The 17,321-nt window shown below is 38.7% G+C and overlaps 1 protein-coding gene across 1 annotated transcript in view; it reads left to right on the plus strand.

Moving 5' to 3' along the window:
- Nucleotides 1–6,075, plus strand: part of LOC139138766 (QRFP-like peptide receptor) — a 35,919-nt gene extending 29,844 nt beyond the window's left edge. Inside the window, exons 2-4 of the mRNA XM_070707287.1 lie at nt 641–764; nt 985–1,392; nt 1,973–6,075. Coding sequence (XP_070563388.1) covers nt 641–764; nt 985–1,392; nt 1,973–2,671 — 1,231 coding nt within the window. The 3' untranslated portion in view covers nt 2,672–6,075. The remainder of the gene's footprint in view (nt 1–640; nt 765–984; nt 1,393–1,972) is intronic.
- Nucleotides 6,076–17,321: the final 11,246 nt, after the last annotated feature.

Raw genomic sequence — 17,321 nt, forward strand, 5'->3', positions numbered from 1 at the left:
GCTGTGGTGTTCACTGTGGAACACTATCTTTGATGTAATACTCTGAGACTCAACGTAGCAGTGATGCAAGTGAGTAGATTTCAAAACCAGGAACGTAAATAATGTCAAGTTTAATATTGACTAAGAAATAATCTGTTATTAACTTAAAGTCTGACGCCCCTGACAGATCAATATTTATGGTTTAGGGACATGGTGATACAAAATGTAGTGTTTCCGTTAACAGTGACATTATCTATTACACTTGTCTTGTAAGTTTATTTCTAATTTATGTATTTCATGCCAAAATCCAACCTGACATGTTATAATGAGGGTAATTTGACGACTGCCCCCTCGAAAACCAAGCATCAAGCTGCCCCACTAATCCCCAGCCTCTCCTGAAGGGATGTCCGGATGGTGAATGTCAAGGCCAGGTGTAATCACCCTGATGACGGTTTAATATCCTAACAATACTGCCTCAAGAGTTGAATGATTCATAAATTTTCAAAATACAATTAAAGCTAAAATCAGATTACTGACCATTTTCTCTTCTGCTATATTAGATACAGTACGTAGATTTCGACAAAGCCATTGACTTATGTGTAGTCGAAATCATGATATGTTGTCGCTAACCAACTGAAATAAGGCACTTTTTACTTCACAGATATTTCGTCATCGTCCATCCGTTGCAAGCCAAGGCCTACGTCACACCGGGACGAGCCCGGAAAGTTATCGTCACGCTTTGGATCGTTGCCATGGCGTACAGTTTTCCTCCACTCTACTTCAAGGTAAGGTGACGTCATTCTCTGTACATATTAAACGTTCATGTAGGCCAAACATATTGCGTACAACATTCAATGAATGTTTACAGGAGAACTTTAGTTCGGACTGCGATAAATTGAACTACATTAAAGGCTGCATTAAAGTTTAACAGACGCTGTTGAATATCGCCTATGGTTTGCATGGTTTGCTGTGACAAACTTCTAACAATCACGAAACCATTTTCAGAAACACCAAATGTGGGATTTCGCTGGTCACCCCGTATTTTACACCTGTATCAACTCCTGGTCGAATGAATACCTGAGCAGGGTATATTCTTTATACCTCTTACTTGGAATGTACCTGATACCTCTCTTCATAATGGCCTTCTGCTACACGCGCATCATATACGAGTTGTGGATAAGCAGGCGGCGGTGCAAGAAACTGCAGCAGAGACAGGACCAGGCCAGGCGAGACCACGACGGAAGGAGTCCCCTGCCCGCCCGGCGGCAGAACGGTCACCCGAACGGGGTGGATGTGGTGGTCGCCGTGGACGGTGTGATCGACGGCGCCGATGAGATAGACGGTGAACCGGAGTGGAAGATTCAACACACTGCGCTGAGACCGAAGAAAGACACCGACCAAGGGAGAAAGCAGGTATGACATAACTTAGGACCATCTTCAAGTCAACGCTAATATCTGTATATGGAGACTAGATGTATTCAAACGCTATAGTTGATTTACTAAGCTAATTCTACATTTTAAACATCATGGGAGACATAACTGATTTTCTATTCGTAAATATTAGAAGTACGATAATAAGCTTAATTGAGCGCACTTGGTAGTAAATGAGCTACGCCGGCGGTATGCGAATCTTTGCTTTTTCTAAATTGAAAAGCAGCGACGTCGACATTAAACAATCAAATGATCAGAACAGATATGAGGAAATGCTATTTGTAGCTTTGTCATTATTGAGAGTTGCCAGTAAACCAGGTTTGATGACGGTTTTGAGTACAAGAAAAACACATTCCATAAAAATACTTTTATGGCTCGGCGTCAGCGTGAAGGCTTGCGTGTGACTAAGATTTGAAGACTTTAATGAGAGCGTTTCCTTTGCAATGAAATTGTTTCCTATTTTACTACCCCATCACACTCTCTCTCTCTCTCTCTCTCTCTCTCTCTCTCTCTCTCTCTCTCTCTCTCTCTCTCTCTCTCTCATTCATATGTATACTTGTAGGTCATCGTCATGTTGATAGTGGCTGTTTCCCTCTTCATGATTTGCTGGGGTCCTCTGTTGTGGTTCCTGTTTGCTATTGAATTTGGTTTAACGGAGAGGTACAGCACAACGAGGACATACTTAAGCGTCGCCTTTAATTTGCTGTCCTATCTGAACAGTTGTATGAACCCTATTTGCTACGCCTTTATTTCACGCACATTCAGGGAGTGCTTTTATTGGGCGTTCGCAACGGGTTGTTCTGGAACGCCACCCCACTCGACCGTCACCACCAACGCCACGAAGAGCACGGCGACGTCCATGTACCGTCCAGTGTCCCTGCAGAGAATGACCAACATTGAGTTCACCATCACCCCGGACGTCAGCCCCATGTTCGAGAAGAGACGCTCTTCGAGACCGATGACGTTGCAACTGACAAGAGGCTACAGCCCGGACTCGATATCAGCCGGTTCGCCGTCGCCCAGTCCTGTCATGGACAGACTGAACCGACAGCGGCGCAAGTCATCGCCTCGGCAAAGCCCGCTGGCAGGGAACAAACATTTTCTTTCTTCGCCACTCCCAAGTCCGCAATCTCGGACACATTGTGGAGCAAAGTCTAACGGAACGGACCCTTCGAAGAGTCCACTAATGAGAAAGCAACACGACAAATTACGAAAGGAACTGTCCCTGGTCGAGGAAACAACTGAATACTGTGGGAGTTGATCTGTTTTAATATACAAATATTTTTTCCTGTTTCGTTCAACTTGAAACTAAATATATATACACCGTAAATGTCATGTGCATTTGATTGTAGAAAGTTATCAAACGGGATAAGACAAATTACGTTCTCGTCATACGCACTCTCCGTTCCTTCTTCTGACAAAGCTGACGTCACTGGATTGTGACTAACAATTCTAGTACCTATTGTGTTTCATTGGTTTCGAAGCCATGCCAAAAAAAGAATATGAGAACATGCAAACAAACAAAAGAAAACGATGGACTATGCAAAGAAAAAGCGATCGTCGTGAAATGTTTTGAATCCCACCGTGACGACACGAATTTACTGTACCTTGATATTTCTTATCGAAGTAGCGACCTGGCAAACTACATTTACAATGTATACTCTATCACCGATATGGTGTAAACCTTTGATGTTATCTTCAACAATATCAACAAGTGGTCTTTTTCACCAGCGTTCGTTCCGAGCGTCTGGTACCCCTAATTACTCTGATTGAAAATAATTTAGTTTTCGTACAAACACCGTAAAACCAAGTCTTTAGCTTGGTTTACTTAATAATGTTTCGATGTTTATAGCAAACACGTTCACTTGTTCAATTAGTAACACGGATTTATAATTTAAACACCATTGTTCCATTTAGAACGTTTAAAGTGGTTAAGAAATAAATAAACATGTTTTCAAGGTCGATACATTTAGTAACAAAAGCACAGGTTTATTACCTTAACTCGTTTATCTACTAAACGTGTCAAAATATCAACAAGTCCTCTTCTCGTACAACAGCTCCATCCAAATGTACTGGCATAACACTTTCTGGGTGCTTTCATAATTTGAGGCGCTGACCTAGGCTTTTTGTTACCATTTTTGCAAGAAATCTGAAAAAATCATTTATGAAGAGAAAAGAGTGATCGCATCAGTATTGCCATTACAAACTTAGAAAGGCCTACACTGAGAGATGTGTATACGTTCAAAATGTTGAACGTTTAAAGAGAAAGTACGTTTGTCCGAAAAGCTGTGAAGGAACACTTTAAAATGGAGTCACATGTATTGGTACTTCGAGAGGTTATGAGTTGCTCCTCTCGGTTTCGTGCTTTTAAAATGTTTTTGTCATTTGGTGGGTAATTTTACAGGAGTGTTCGCGCACAAACTTGAATTGGTGGAAAATTCCTTGTTGCCCGGGGCTCAATTATTTACATTACTATCGATCGAGTATCTTTGGATACACGTCATTTTTCACAAAATGTATTCTCAGTGGGTGGAGGGACAATTATTCAATGGGTGAATTTCAAATTTGCAGTGCTCTGTTTCCCTATTTCAAAGATTAGTTCCGAATAGTGAAATTCAAATTACTTGTTTGCAATCACCCAGTGTGGCAAGCGCAAGTAACAGTCGATAAAGTAATATACAATTATATGTATAGGAGAGCACATTACACACATATGACACACCACACTTTAAACCAAATCTACCAAAAGATAAACTTATTGACGGAACCTCGCTCTGCTAGTGACGATGCTCTCGGAGTTTTTCGCGCAGTTGAACAATTTGCTTACTGTTTTAACGTTTAGCTTTATAACGTTGTCAACAGCAATTGCTAGAAGTGCGCCTCTAAACATGCAGTTGTCACGTAGTGAGCCCGAACGGCGAAGGCGCTAAAAGAAAGACTACGTCACAGCAACAGGCGCGGCGTCAGGCGCGATATATAGAATATGTTTCCACACATTATCACGTTTAGGTACTTTGTTATCGAAAACTTACACTGTCACACATTTCAGTTTTGCTGTGTCGATCTCGAGTAGCAGTTCAAAGGCAAAGTATATATAAGATGTTATTCGAAAAAGCGTTCTTTTCAGGTATTTAATCATCATGACAAGATGCATGTAACAATAGTGACTCTTTGAGCAGAAGAGATTCTTCTCTGACGGCGACTTGGAAGTATTTTTGCATCTTATGATATAACACCATGGTTGTTTTTCTTAAACTGTTATGTTCATTCTATCAATTTAAAAGATATTTTACATTAAGATTTATATGAACTGTATATTTATTTGTCTGTCTGCTTTAATGTCCTGTGCGATAGGATGGAGCTCAGCATTGCACTTGAAATGAACTAAAACATCATGAACTTTATGATGTAATACCACTGTGACAGTGGTGCGAACCTCATTCGAGCTCTGACATTGCCCGTAAGGTGCGTGACGCGGGCAAGAAATTCTCACAATCCGGACCAACGTCAGTGGTTTTACTTACCGGGCGAAAATAATACTCTTTAAATGTTACTTCAGAGATTTGCCAGGTCGCTACCCCATTTTTATGCGTAAACTTACAACAAATTAAAAAAAAAGATATCTTATATGTGTATTTGTTACAGTGATTTATATGTCCTTGGTAGTTAATATTATTTAAAATGATTAAATACCTTGACGAGAAATGAAATGTTTTTTATTATTCGTCTCGAAAAAGAGTGATCTTGAAGCCTTCACAGAGTCAACATCCCTTAAGAAAGATGAAAGCGATATCAAAACCGCTGCTGTGAAATTTATATCAGCGGGAAACTTACAATTTGAAATTGCAATTTTACTTACGTCGCGTAAATTTATCTGTAAGATGCGACCAACGATGTTGAATACAGGACACTTGTTCGAACCAAATGAGAATTGAACAATACGTGGTCGAGTGGGCGGTAGTGTATTTTCTTACAAGAAAAACGGTGATAACTTTAAACAGTTACATTGTCGTGTTATTTTGAGAAGTATGTTGTATGTTTGACATTTTTGAAACACGCGGAAGAGAGGATGAGAAATCACACAAGCCCGATTAGCGATACAGCGATACTTTGCGGCATAATTCGTGATAACCTACTTATCATACATCTTACATTCGTGACTGGGGCGTCAATTTGTGCCGAATTTTGACCATTTTCATGCAATGTCTCCAATTTTTCTTCCGATTTATAGCGCTAGTGCGGAAAGCTAACTTGGACACGCCATAGCCTGTGCACTACGTGTACAGAGAGCGAGAGACATTCATGTATTCTGGCAATCGTCTAATGGGTCCCTTCAGTGAAACCGCTCAGCAGTTCACTGCATATCAGCACGTTGGATGAGGGCGCCTGGAAACGGTAAATGTTACGTAACTGTTTTTTGCCTTAAGAAGGAGATTCTATCTGTGGAGTGATTAATAAACGAAACGCCCGAGACAATCATATTAAAATAAAACAACATTTGTTGAAAGAGTAATTATTTCAGTGTGGTTCAGTTGGTTGTATTCCGAATTGCAGGTAGCTAGTAACCATTTTCCGACATTCCTTTTGCTTGTTTCACTTTCCTCTAGGGAGCTAATTAATTCTGTATTCTGTTTAGTGAGACATGAGATTAAATTGGTCAGAAGACAGATGTTTTTTATTTATATTATACCAGATGTTGAGTCTCCGTCACAAAAGGTACAAATACGATGTTATTAAACATCTAACTACCGACCAAGTTTTTTCTTCAAGTCAAAAGAATAACTTACAATGTTTCCTATAAAACAAACAAACAAAATTAGTGTAAAAATAATAACTGCTCTCCGAATTTTTCCGTTCAACTAAACGTTAAAAATTCAGCTTAAAGACTAGAATGTGCTGAAAAGTTACAATGTACTGCCATTCACTTGTGGGCTCTATACCGATTTCGTTCGTGTTGAAAATACTCGCTACAAATCCGGTGCTGCGCACAAGCAGAATGATTCAAATATCATGCGACATAAATGTGGTAAATTGACACTTTTGTTAAATTCTACTCTCAAAATAGTTGTAAGTCTAGGCAGTCCTACTTTCACAGTCCATGGTCCAGCAGAATAAATATTGGTGCGATAGTACAAAGAACAACCAATGATTTAAAGTTTTGTTGAGAATCTACGAACCAGGTAAATAAAACCCCGGTTCACAAGAAAATAGAGTTTGTGAAATTAATACGCATGATTTTTATACCCAGCTAAACTAATCATGTAGATTGTATCAGCACTGGCAGCTATACGTCGCATTTAACCACTTGGACCTATTTGATCCAACTCATACTATACTGAATATAAAAACTGCAAATGCAAAAGAAATGTTATCCTAGAAGACTAATATTGCATGCATGTCTACAAAAGGTCTACAAAACACGTAATTACGCGTATCGTAAGTGATTATTTCACAGTAAAGGACCTGGTATTGCATACTTCAGTCATTTTGATTATTGTGGAAATCATCCGAAGTTTTGTACTATTAGCAAACAATTTCAGTAACTCCTGACGTGAAATAAGGTTGAACATCCTAAAGCAAACATGACTAGCTTTCTAGATGATAGGAGAAATTTCAAAGTCCCAAACTTCCTCTAGGAAAGGTTTTGGAACAAACACTGTTCCCAACAGCAGAAACTCAGTAATTATCAGACGGTTTTCAGACAGTTATAGACGCTGCGGGCGTGCTTTAAGTTGAAGAGAACCGGGGATCTGTCTGCCTGTATGCCACTTAGTCTTGTTCTGTTTATTTGACGAAAGTGTGTTTACTTGGTTTACTGGTCGACTTGAGTCTTTTCTTGCCTTGACATTGGCAGTGTCATGGGCAAGTACCAGAGATCAGTAAGTATCAAATTATACAGACAGCCCAGAGCCAGTGCCCAAAACGTCGCACGAAACGAAATTAAATGGCAAGCAGGGTAGAAGAGCCTGTCGACAATCTAGTCTACGAAGCGCTTTGAAATCACGTCATATCGTCATCTTGTGTATCCATACATCATTGCGGGCGAAGTACTCATCCTCAGTACCCTTCTAATGTGTGACGCATCCTTCCGACTGAGATTACCATGCACGTTTACAAACACCAGCAGGGAAGTTAGATGAACCGCTGAGACCCTTAATCCTTATTGCTACTTTAAAGAAAGACAAATCAATAAATTCGTTGATTTATTGCTCTGTCCGTAATTTCCATCGATACGAAAGGTTGCACAAGGAGAGTTCCACCTATCAAATGTAAGCTAAACGTGTAATACATTATCACCCAAAATGTGTTGATGTGTACTAATACAACCGTCATAACTCAAGAATTACCACAAATATGTCATCATGGTCAACGTGAATGGGAACGAGAAGTAATAGGAGTGAGAAACTTTACACTCGACGAAACTAGAGTTTGCTTCCTTCTCCGCCATAAATATCAGATTATGAATACATACTAATCGCTGAAATGCTTGCGCCCGACGGCAAGTAATGCGCAGGCCTACAAGATCAGTGTGTACACAGGTGAATGTATAAGCCGTAGGCTCGCCAGGTTCGCATATACATGGATCTTTGTCGTGTAGACTGCGGTTATTTGTTATAAAATCTTGATTGAACCAAAAGCCAGCTGCGGTTCCTACTTGGGGCAATTTCTAGCAAAATTATCCCTGATGATGATGAATATGAAGGACAATCCAACTCTTGTAACTCCTTGGGATTGTGTGTCTTGAAAAAAAGAAAATGAAGAGCGTACGCCCCATACAGTTTTCCCACTTTAACTCGGTAAGAAGTTATGTAACTAAATTTATGCATGTAGATGATGGCCATGAGGTGACCAGCTCGCAGCGCAAACGTACATGAAATACATTAATTGTTGATGTTTTACTTAACATAAGTTTTTTCTCTGAAATGAAGTGTTCGGCATTGCAGGACACGGGGAGAACTCGATGATATGGTCACATTGACTGCGTGTGATTCAATTTTGCACATGCTCGACAGATGACCCGGCCCCTTATATACGTCGCAACTTTGAACTATATTATTGGCAGGTCGACCTTTTCTATGAGAAGGGAAAACAACTGTTGAAAGAGAACCTCAATTTTCGTCTTAATGACCGTACCAAGAGTTGCACATATTCTTTGGTCGCTTGCATGAAACTACAGTTCATTAATTTTAAAAGCGATTATGAGCACAGATGTTTTCAATTCGTATTATTGATTGACCAAAACAACCGATATAAAATTTTATTTTGACAACTTAAAAATTGCTTAATTTCGAAAAGTTTGAAAATCGTTTGTCTTCGTTTATACGCTAATCACTCCCTGGTTTAAGACTGCATTATCTGAGGCAAAATTACAAGTTTTCTTTAAAATAGTTTTCAAAATATCAGGCGTGGGTCTGTATCAAACGCAACTCCCTGTAGACTATCAAGTTTCCTGTTACATTTTGACGCCACCGGTCAAAGTTTGTAACTTAAGGGGAAATTCAGTGAATTGATAAAGTTCTATAGATGGTTGAGTTATTGGTTTAATTATTTCTTGTCGTTTTCATGTGATATGATCAAGGTGATTTATAAATGCCACGTCAACACGTAAGACAGATGGTGACCATATGATAGTTGCGTGTGATGAATGGTCCATTGTTGTTTGCCATGAATGATATTAGTGTTCACAGTCTAATCTGTCAAAAAGCACTGAACTTCATATTCTACTTGTTAGTGTGATTTGGATGGCCTGTTAATCATAGATTTATTATACTAATTTAAAACACTTACACCACAGTATTGCCGTAATGAAATAATAACATTCATGATCTTTCTGGCGAAAAGAAGTCAATTAAGGTTCATTATTAATCTCAAGACTAGAGTGATATGATTGGAAAGGCAGCTGCAGTTAAGGTCGACATACTGTGTCACAGTCGGTGTGGGAAGGAGAGAATGAGAGAAAACATACACTGACAGACAGATATACAGACAGGCAGAGACACGAAAGACAGACAGAGTCAAAACGGAGACAGAGACAGACCGATAGACAAGAAGACACACACAGAGAAAGGACAGGGGCATGGAAAGATAAACGGATAGACAAAGAAATAGAGATAGGCAGGGAGACAGTGACATAGGCGGGGAGACATTAACCCCTTCTGTATTGTTCAATGTAAAATTTGTGTAAGACACCTAGGTCACGGGTGCTTCGAAAGTATAAAGTTAAACCCTAAGGGATGTAAACTTGGTCCCTTTCGTGTGATATTGCAATGTATTTTGACAGAAAGAAGAAGTAAGCAAAGCATAGCTTTCACACAACACCGGGTTTATACGGGACAGAGACATTCTATTGCAAAACTAACAAGAGGTAGGTAAATAAAAGTTACCGATACTGCAGTGTTAATGAGTTATTCCTCATCAATTTTGTATGTTTGGGCCGAGAACTGATTTCCACAGAGGGAAGAACATTATAGAGTGAATCTATTAAGAGCCAATTTGGTGATCAAATCTGTCATCACAGCTGTTACAACATTGGATTTCAATTTTACCTCGACCAAACAAACTAACTGACAAGGAAATTGCATGACACAAGGTCATTTCCAGACATTATTTTTTAAAATTCTCTTGGACTTGATAATCCGCGTTATGTCGAAGTGCTTTTATTGTCAAAGGTTATTTGCAATGCAAAGTACTTGACTCGACTATGCTTATCACTAAATATCACAGCTTGTTACAAATACAAGGTCTTAAACTTATATATCATAATAATAGAATAATATTACAGGTTTATATCTTTCACATACATTAATTTTCTGAACATATCGACCCGATAGCGCACATCATTGGCGCGGAATGCTAGACCGACCTCCACTTTCCGAATTTTCCGTTCATGTCCACCTGTAAGTTGTAATGTGCACGCATTGTAAACAGTGCCACAGTCAGCTATGTGTCTCGTGATTTACGCTGTGAAACTTTACATGTCTGTCCATGGCACAAAAAACCATGAACATTTTCAACCGCCCGTTTTTGCAATGGAATAAATATAACTCCCACGATGAAACAACTTTTTTTGCTAGAGGATTTTCTCATCTATCCTCGTATCCTGAAACCTCAGCCATGTCATAATAAAATGAATATTTAGTTTTGAACATGGACGTGCAAACAAGAAATGGCTTGTACCGCCACGGTCTTGAAGAAGTTGAAGACGTTCATCGTTTTCAACGCTCGACAGGCGCATCACACAATTCATCATCATATAACAAACTATAAAAATGCCAACACAATTCCTTTGTAGCGGCATAGATCGTAGCCAGTCGGTCCTAAGACGGATAGACTGGTTTTTTTTGCATTGGCAATTTTGACCTTATAATAATATGATTGTTGTGTGATTTGTCTCGCTCTCTCTCTCTCTCTCTCTCTCTCTCTCTCTCTCTCTCTCTCTCTCTCTCTCTCTCTCTCTCTCTCTCTCTCTCATATGCATGTTATTATTTCATTATAATGATAAGAAATCGTGCAAGTCTGAAAGATTTTACTGTATAGGAGTAAAAAATTTTTAATGTTAATAGTCCTACCAGGTAATTTTATAATACAGAATATAAATAGTTTTTGTTTTTACAGATTATTAAAGACTAGTAACATGATGCTATGAAACTGCTATTGACAAATTCAGAATACAATTATACAAAACTATATCATTTGGTCCACATCTGTTTTACGTATTAGATGGCATTGATGATTACCCTGACCATACAAAAACGACATGATATAATTACATAAAATAAAACAACCATGCATGGAACTTTATCAATTCACTGAATTTTCTCCTTCAAAAGACTGTCCGTTAGAATCATAGTGTAACAGCAAACACAATAGAGTACGGGGAGTTGCATTTGCAGGTACAAGAGGGGGTATGTATGTCCATCTGCAGTTAATAGGACTTCCCCGTCTGGCCAAAAGTCAAACCTTTTAAGTCCAGTCCTCTGAAAATCAGCCTGTCGTCTGCACTATGCGCATGGGCAATGATCTGTGTGGCTGCAGAAGAATATCGTCTGTATACATTTAGTCATGGTTATGCGCCTCGAAATTGCACGACTTCAACTTTTGCTCAAACTTTTCTCAATAAAACTTTCAACCATTATCTAACTAAATCAAGAATAGAAATTAGGCGTTACCGTGCAAATTTGGTACTATAGAAAAACAAATTACCAAAACATTTACCGATATTTGAAAATGAACATGGCTGCTATCCCTGTGTTAACTCTATGGGGAAATAGAATTTTCGAAAAACTGGGAGGGTAACAATTTTTCTCAGTCCAAGACCTTTTAAATGAACTTCACAAATGGTACATGTAGGTCAGTCACAAATTGTGAACATTTTTAGAGTCCAAAAATCTGTTCCAGAGGCGCATTCTTCCCTAATTATATGATGGTTGTGTGAATCGCCTGTCGGACGTGGAAAGCGATGAACGTCCCCAATAAGTGGTTGATGTCTTCAAGCCATAGAGGTTCACAGGTTCTCGCTTGTTCCTCCATGTTTAAACACAATTTGTTGTAGTTATACTTCAAATGCCAAATGACAGACTTGACACACAATGACTACGACAGATCATGTTTTTCACTCTACAATATTTCATTCCCCCTTTCAATCTTTCCAGTCTAGGCATATCAGTTTACTCAATGGAGGAGCTGCCTGCTGAGTTAGTTGGTTCAATTTCAGTCCCCAGACGATAAAACAGAATCTTGATTAGGTAAGCGCCAGGTCACATAGCACACTGCTAAGCAAAGTTGCTAGGCAATTACTTAATGTGGTGAGCTAAATAAATCCTCATCAGTTGTAATTATCCTTTGATGTTAGTTTTGTTCATTCTTCACATTGTGTGAGTTAGCAACAAGTCTTTCAGCGATGCTCGGCATGTTATGGCTACTGTATATAGCTTGATTGTAAATTTGGTCTGTGCCCGCCTGGCGTTAATTCTTAAATTAGATGGAATTGCATATATTGATAATTGCTGTGCACGGTCGGGTAACACAGTGAGTGTCTCAGTGAAATCTCTGCAACTCAGACAGAGTTCCGCATTGTTATAAAAAACTGTAAATTTATTGACAGTGACAAACACGTGGAGATACATAGCTTAAGTCGAGTTGATTGAAACAGTTTTTTGTGAAATCAATTTCAATACTGCTATTTACTTCAAACACTGCATTAACATACACGAGGTATACGGAAATGAAAGAAATATTATTCTGTGTATGACTGAAAGAATACTAAATAGAGGTTTTATCGCCACGAGTGATCCACATTGTATAGTCTGCAAATCCACACAAAGCATGGACCATCATAAAGGGTATACGTAGCATCCTTGCAGGGTCCCTAAAACAGAATCCCGCTAAGACCGACCTTATCTTCCAAGCTGCAAAAAGTGAGTTAGGCAGGAAACGATAAAAATCAAAACCATAAAAACTAGACGAAAAACGACAAAGTAACGTACGATTGAATCACGCCATTGTTTGCACTTTAACGGCATGATGATAATTCATTCGTATAATATCATTCCCATTATCTCCAGTACAGTTTACTCTTCCTACGATCTGATTCACTAAACTTCGAAGCGTGGTTAGTGATTAATTGCATTTGGCATTTAGAGATGTCTACATGAATGATCTTGAATTACATAAATTATTATTACTGACTCTTAATGGCAGCTGTAAAAGTTTACCTCCAGTCGACTGTTTAGAGTTACTGTGAGATTAATGTCCGCCAAACGAGTATATTGAAATTTATAACATTTCATCAGCGTATATGATTTCATAGCGTTTGTAAATTCAGGGTGCGAGGAAAACATTTTAACGAAGCTTGGTATGTCTCCCGAGTGTAATCATTAGCCAGTCCTTATTGATAATCCTGCCTCAACTGTGTAATAGTCGGGCTATACATTTAATTTTCACAAAGTCGCACTTCCCTATTAGGGGGTTATTAAAATGTATATTTACACGAGTGTGTTAATTACGCAAATGCGTCACGATGACAGGACGAAAGATCGCGCTTTGTTACATATAATAGGGTGTAATGAGGCCCCCAAAAAGCATTAAGGTTGATGTTGTTGGAAAGACAATGTAAATAAAACATCTGGTATTCGGAGTTAGAAAGACTTACACTGTAAGCGATATTAGAGTATATACTATGGGGGAAGTTGCGTAACTATCATGAATGTAGACCATTTGGCATAGTTTGCTGGACAAGTTTCCACCATTTGCCGTCTGCATCAGTTCATCTTGCGGCCCGTTAACTTCAGTCAATTGTTGACAATGCTCAGTTTTCTATTATTCTGTTCAGCCACCAAAGCTCGTGGTTTGAATCTACTCTTTCTTTTTCACCTGCAAGTCAGCTAACAGGGAACTGTTTCAGAACTTACGAACATCCCGTTTTAAGGTTGGTGAATTCAATAAGACAATTATGTCGTGATGCAATGCCCAGGCTAAGAAATGGCCTCTTTTCAATGGTTGATTGATCTAATGAACACCGTCTTTGTGATCAAGTAGGCCTAATTTCAAATTTGCCATGTAATAGAACGCATAGTCCCCAGGGTTCCGTTTTCTGTAAAAGGGATACAATACAGCCGGGAAAATTACTGTGAATAATATGATTAATCGTTTCAAAGTTCATAATGGGTGAACCACACAGACATGTATGTATGTATGTATGTATGTATGTATGTATGTATGTATGTATGTATGTATGTATGTATGTATGTATGTATGTGTGTGTGTGTGTGTGTGTGTGTGTGCGTGCGTGCGTGCGTGCGTGCGTGCGTGCGTGCGTGCGTGCGTGCGTGCGTGCGTGCGTGTGTGTGTGTGTGTGTATGTATGTATGTATGTATGTATGTATGTATGTATGTATGTATGTATGTATGTATGTATTTACGGCTTTGGATGTTTTATGATTTTCCGCAAATCTAAGTTGATTTGTGAGACGGTACTAACTCGTTTGATGGTATTAGCAGTGAAACATGCATGTATGCCGGTAGCAGCAGCCGAACTTACATTAGCCTCTCACATTAGATACTACATCAAAGTCTTCGCCGAACCATGGACAGATATGTACCGTGGGCCATAAAAAACAATTACATAAATACATTGAAGAAACGCCCTAAAGCTTATGACTATTGAGAGATGTGGATAGTAGTTTCTGCAGGCCTGAACATTCTAATTGGTCACATTGCGATTATTGTAAAACACCCGAGCAATAAAGTTCAGAAAGAGATATGAATTATCATATTCCTTTCAGATTAAGGTAAATGTCGTTTAAGATCTTTTCAAACTTTGCTCTGAATCATCGACTAAGTATACATACAAAATGTTATTTGCCCGTGTAAGAAAATAATAAGCAGTCGGGCCCTCAAGTAAAACGGCACAGTTCAACACGATGACTACCGTAAAGAGTGGTACTTTCATGTGTTTTCAAGTATACCATTTTAAATACAAATCCATGGAGCTCAATTATACCCAGCTATCATATATACATGTGGTCTCCATTACTTTTGATATAGTAATTTCTGTAGTAAAATCATGAAGGACAAAGTGTGGTCACCCCTCGGAAGATACGGCGTTTGTCGTTGCCTTTTTCAGTTCAATATTAATTTTGAGTAGATCAACTACAGCAACTTAAAGTTCAAGACATCTGTAAAAGAAAGTTTGAATAGCTAAGTAAGAGGTAAATATGTGAAACAATTATTTTAGAACACTGTAGAGGGCGCAACTCTGACACGATTTGTATGATATTGTATGCCAGAGCTGTGCGGACATCGAAGTAAAGACGGATCTCTATATGAGAATAATTGATTTGGCATGATTAGTCACTAGTTAAGTATCTCACCTTGTACATTTACGCCATTGCCAATTTCTCAAGGCTTACTGAAGTTTTTTAATGCTTGTTTTTTCAGTGTGCTAATGCGGCTATGAAAGAAGATCCGCCATGAACGTATTTGCTTGACTAACAAATAAGAGTTTTTTTCTGTAAAAAAATTGTTCTATTTTTAAAAATTGCATGGCACTATATAGTTTGCAAAAATGAATACAATTATTAAGGATATTGAGTATTAGGTGTTCATTGCTTGTGTATATCTATCCAACTTGAAAACATCTTCAAAATAATAAATATATGGTAATCCGTATAGCTATATATAAACTTAATTAAATTGAATGACCTTTTGCAAATTGTTATCGAAAGTTAATTTCCATGATTACCATAATTACTTTTCTTAATAAATTGTACCACGAGACTGATTGATGGCTTGTAATTTAAGTCAGTAAGGACTTCATTCTAACGAATACGCCTTTTAGACCTTTAGCCTAAAACAGTGTTGAAACATGGATGGTGCTAGCCGGGAGGATTGGCACATTATTTGACAGAGATGTTGCATTAGAGATACAATGAAATGCAACGCGTAAATAGGACGCTACAAATACATTTGTACAAGGTACAATACCGTGAGAGCAACAATCCTAGATGCCTGTAAACAGTGTTAAAATGATGCGTGATAAAATTGACTACTGAATTTCAATAATCAGCAAGCTCCTTCTCAGTTTTCGCAACTAAGGAAAGCATTTCTCTTTATGAGTATTCTAAAACCACGACATGCTAGACTTGGTCTGCGTTATTACTGTTCCGATGTATGGGTTAAATGCTGTCAGGTTAGCCACGCTGCCTAGTTGAGGGGTATTCAGACTCAAAACGACGTATTAAATTGATCAGTGATATGGGACCTTAGCATCAATTATTAGTTATTCTTATTTATTGTCAGAGGAACACGCCGGTTTTGATGTTCCTTTCCGATCTCCAAATATTCTGTGTAATGCACACGAGTGTTATTTTGTCTCTACCAATGCAGAAATTGTTGGCCCCCTCCGCCTCCCGACCACCCTCCTAGCTCCCTTTGACTATAGTCTTCGTACGCCTCAATTCAGGCCAACGCCTACATCAGTGACTTGGCAATAAGCCAGAAGTAAGGGTGCCCGAATCACCCTAGAACTGCCTTACGCATATCAATTTCCCAGTCGTCGATCTTGCTAGGGTTAATGTGAAGCATTCCTGACGCCCGTGGAGAGAGTTCTTTGATATCAATCACAGTTACATGAGAACGTTGGAAAGGTCGTAATTAGCGTTACAAAGTCAAATTTGCGTTTATTATGGATATTCCAAGACGGAAATCCTGTTGAACATCTAGCTGGGATAAAATCCCTGTACTAACGGCCGCTACGACCGTTTTGATTATACTTGTATACCCGTAGATGGATGGACGTGAGCTTTCGAGATATTAAACTTCATGTGCATTAGAGTCCAATTACTGAATGTGTTAAGAAATGCATTTCTTGTAAAGCGCAAATACAGTTGTTTCATTGTTCCGCCCCCGCAGGATAAGTACTGTCCATCTGTTGTAATAAGAAGTATGTGAGTCACGTTCAATGGTGGAACTAGGAAGGACTATCCAATAATGGTCGTGCAATTGTTTTTGAATGTACTACCACCCGATCCACAAAGATAATGACGAGCTCACATAGAGCGGTTTAAGTTTGAAGAGGATTTTTTTTTATTTTAAGCGCTGTGATATCTGATGGCCCTAACCTATGCATCTTAGTATTATCTGCACAGCATGCAATTTTACTTTATCAATGGCGCTCAAATTTGGAGAGGTGTTGTGGATATTTAGCTGCATGAACCAAAATATTGTTGCAAATTTAATGATGACCCTTACATGAAGTTTAACCTACTTTCTAGTATCTCAGCACCTGCATCATATAAGACTCTGATATTGGATGGCATAAGACTCATCATGGAGACGTTTACTTTAATTACCAGTATTGAACCAGATTTTTCCAAAATAAATTACGATGACGCGCAATTCAAGACATGTGAC

This window comes from Ptychodera flava, chromosome 8 (assembly GCF_041260155.1).
Source record: "Ptychodera flava strain L36383 chromosome 8, AS_Pfla_20210202, whole genome shotgun sequence".
In the NCBI taxonomy this organism is placed as follows: domain Eukaryota; kingdom Metazoa; phylum Hemichordata; class Enteropneusta; family Ptychoderidae; genus Ptychodera; species Ptychodera flava.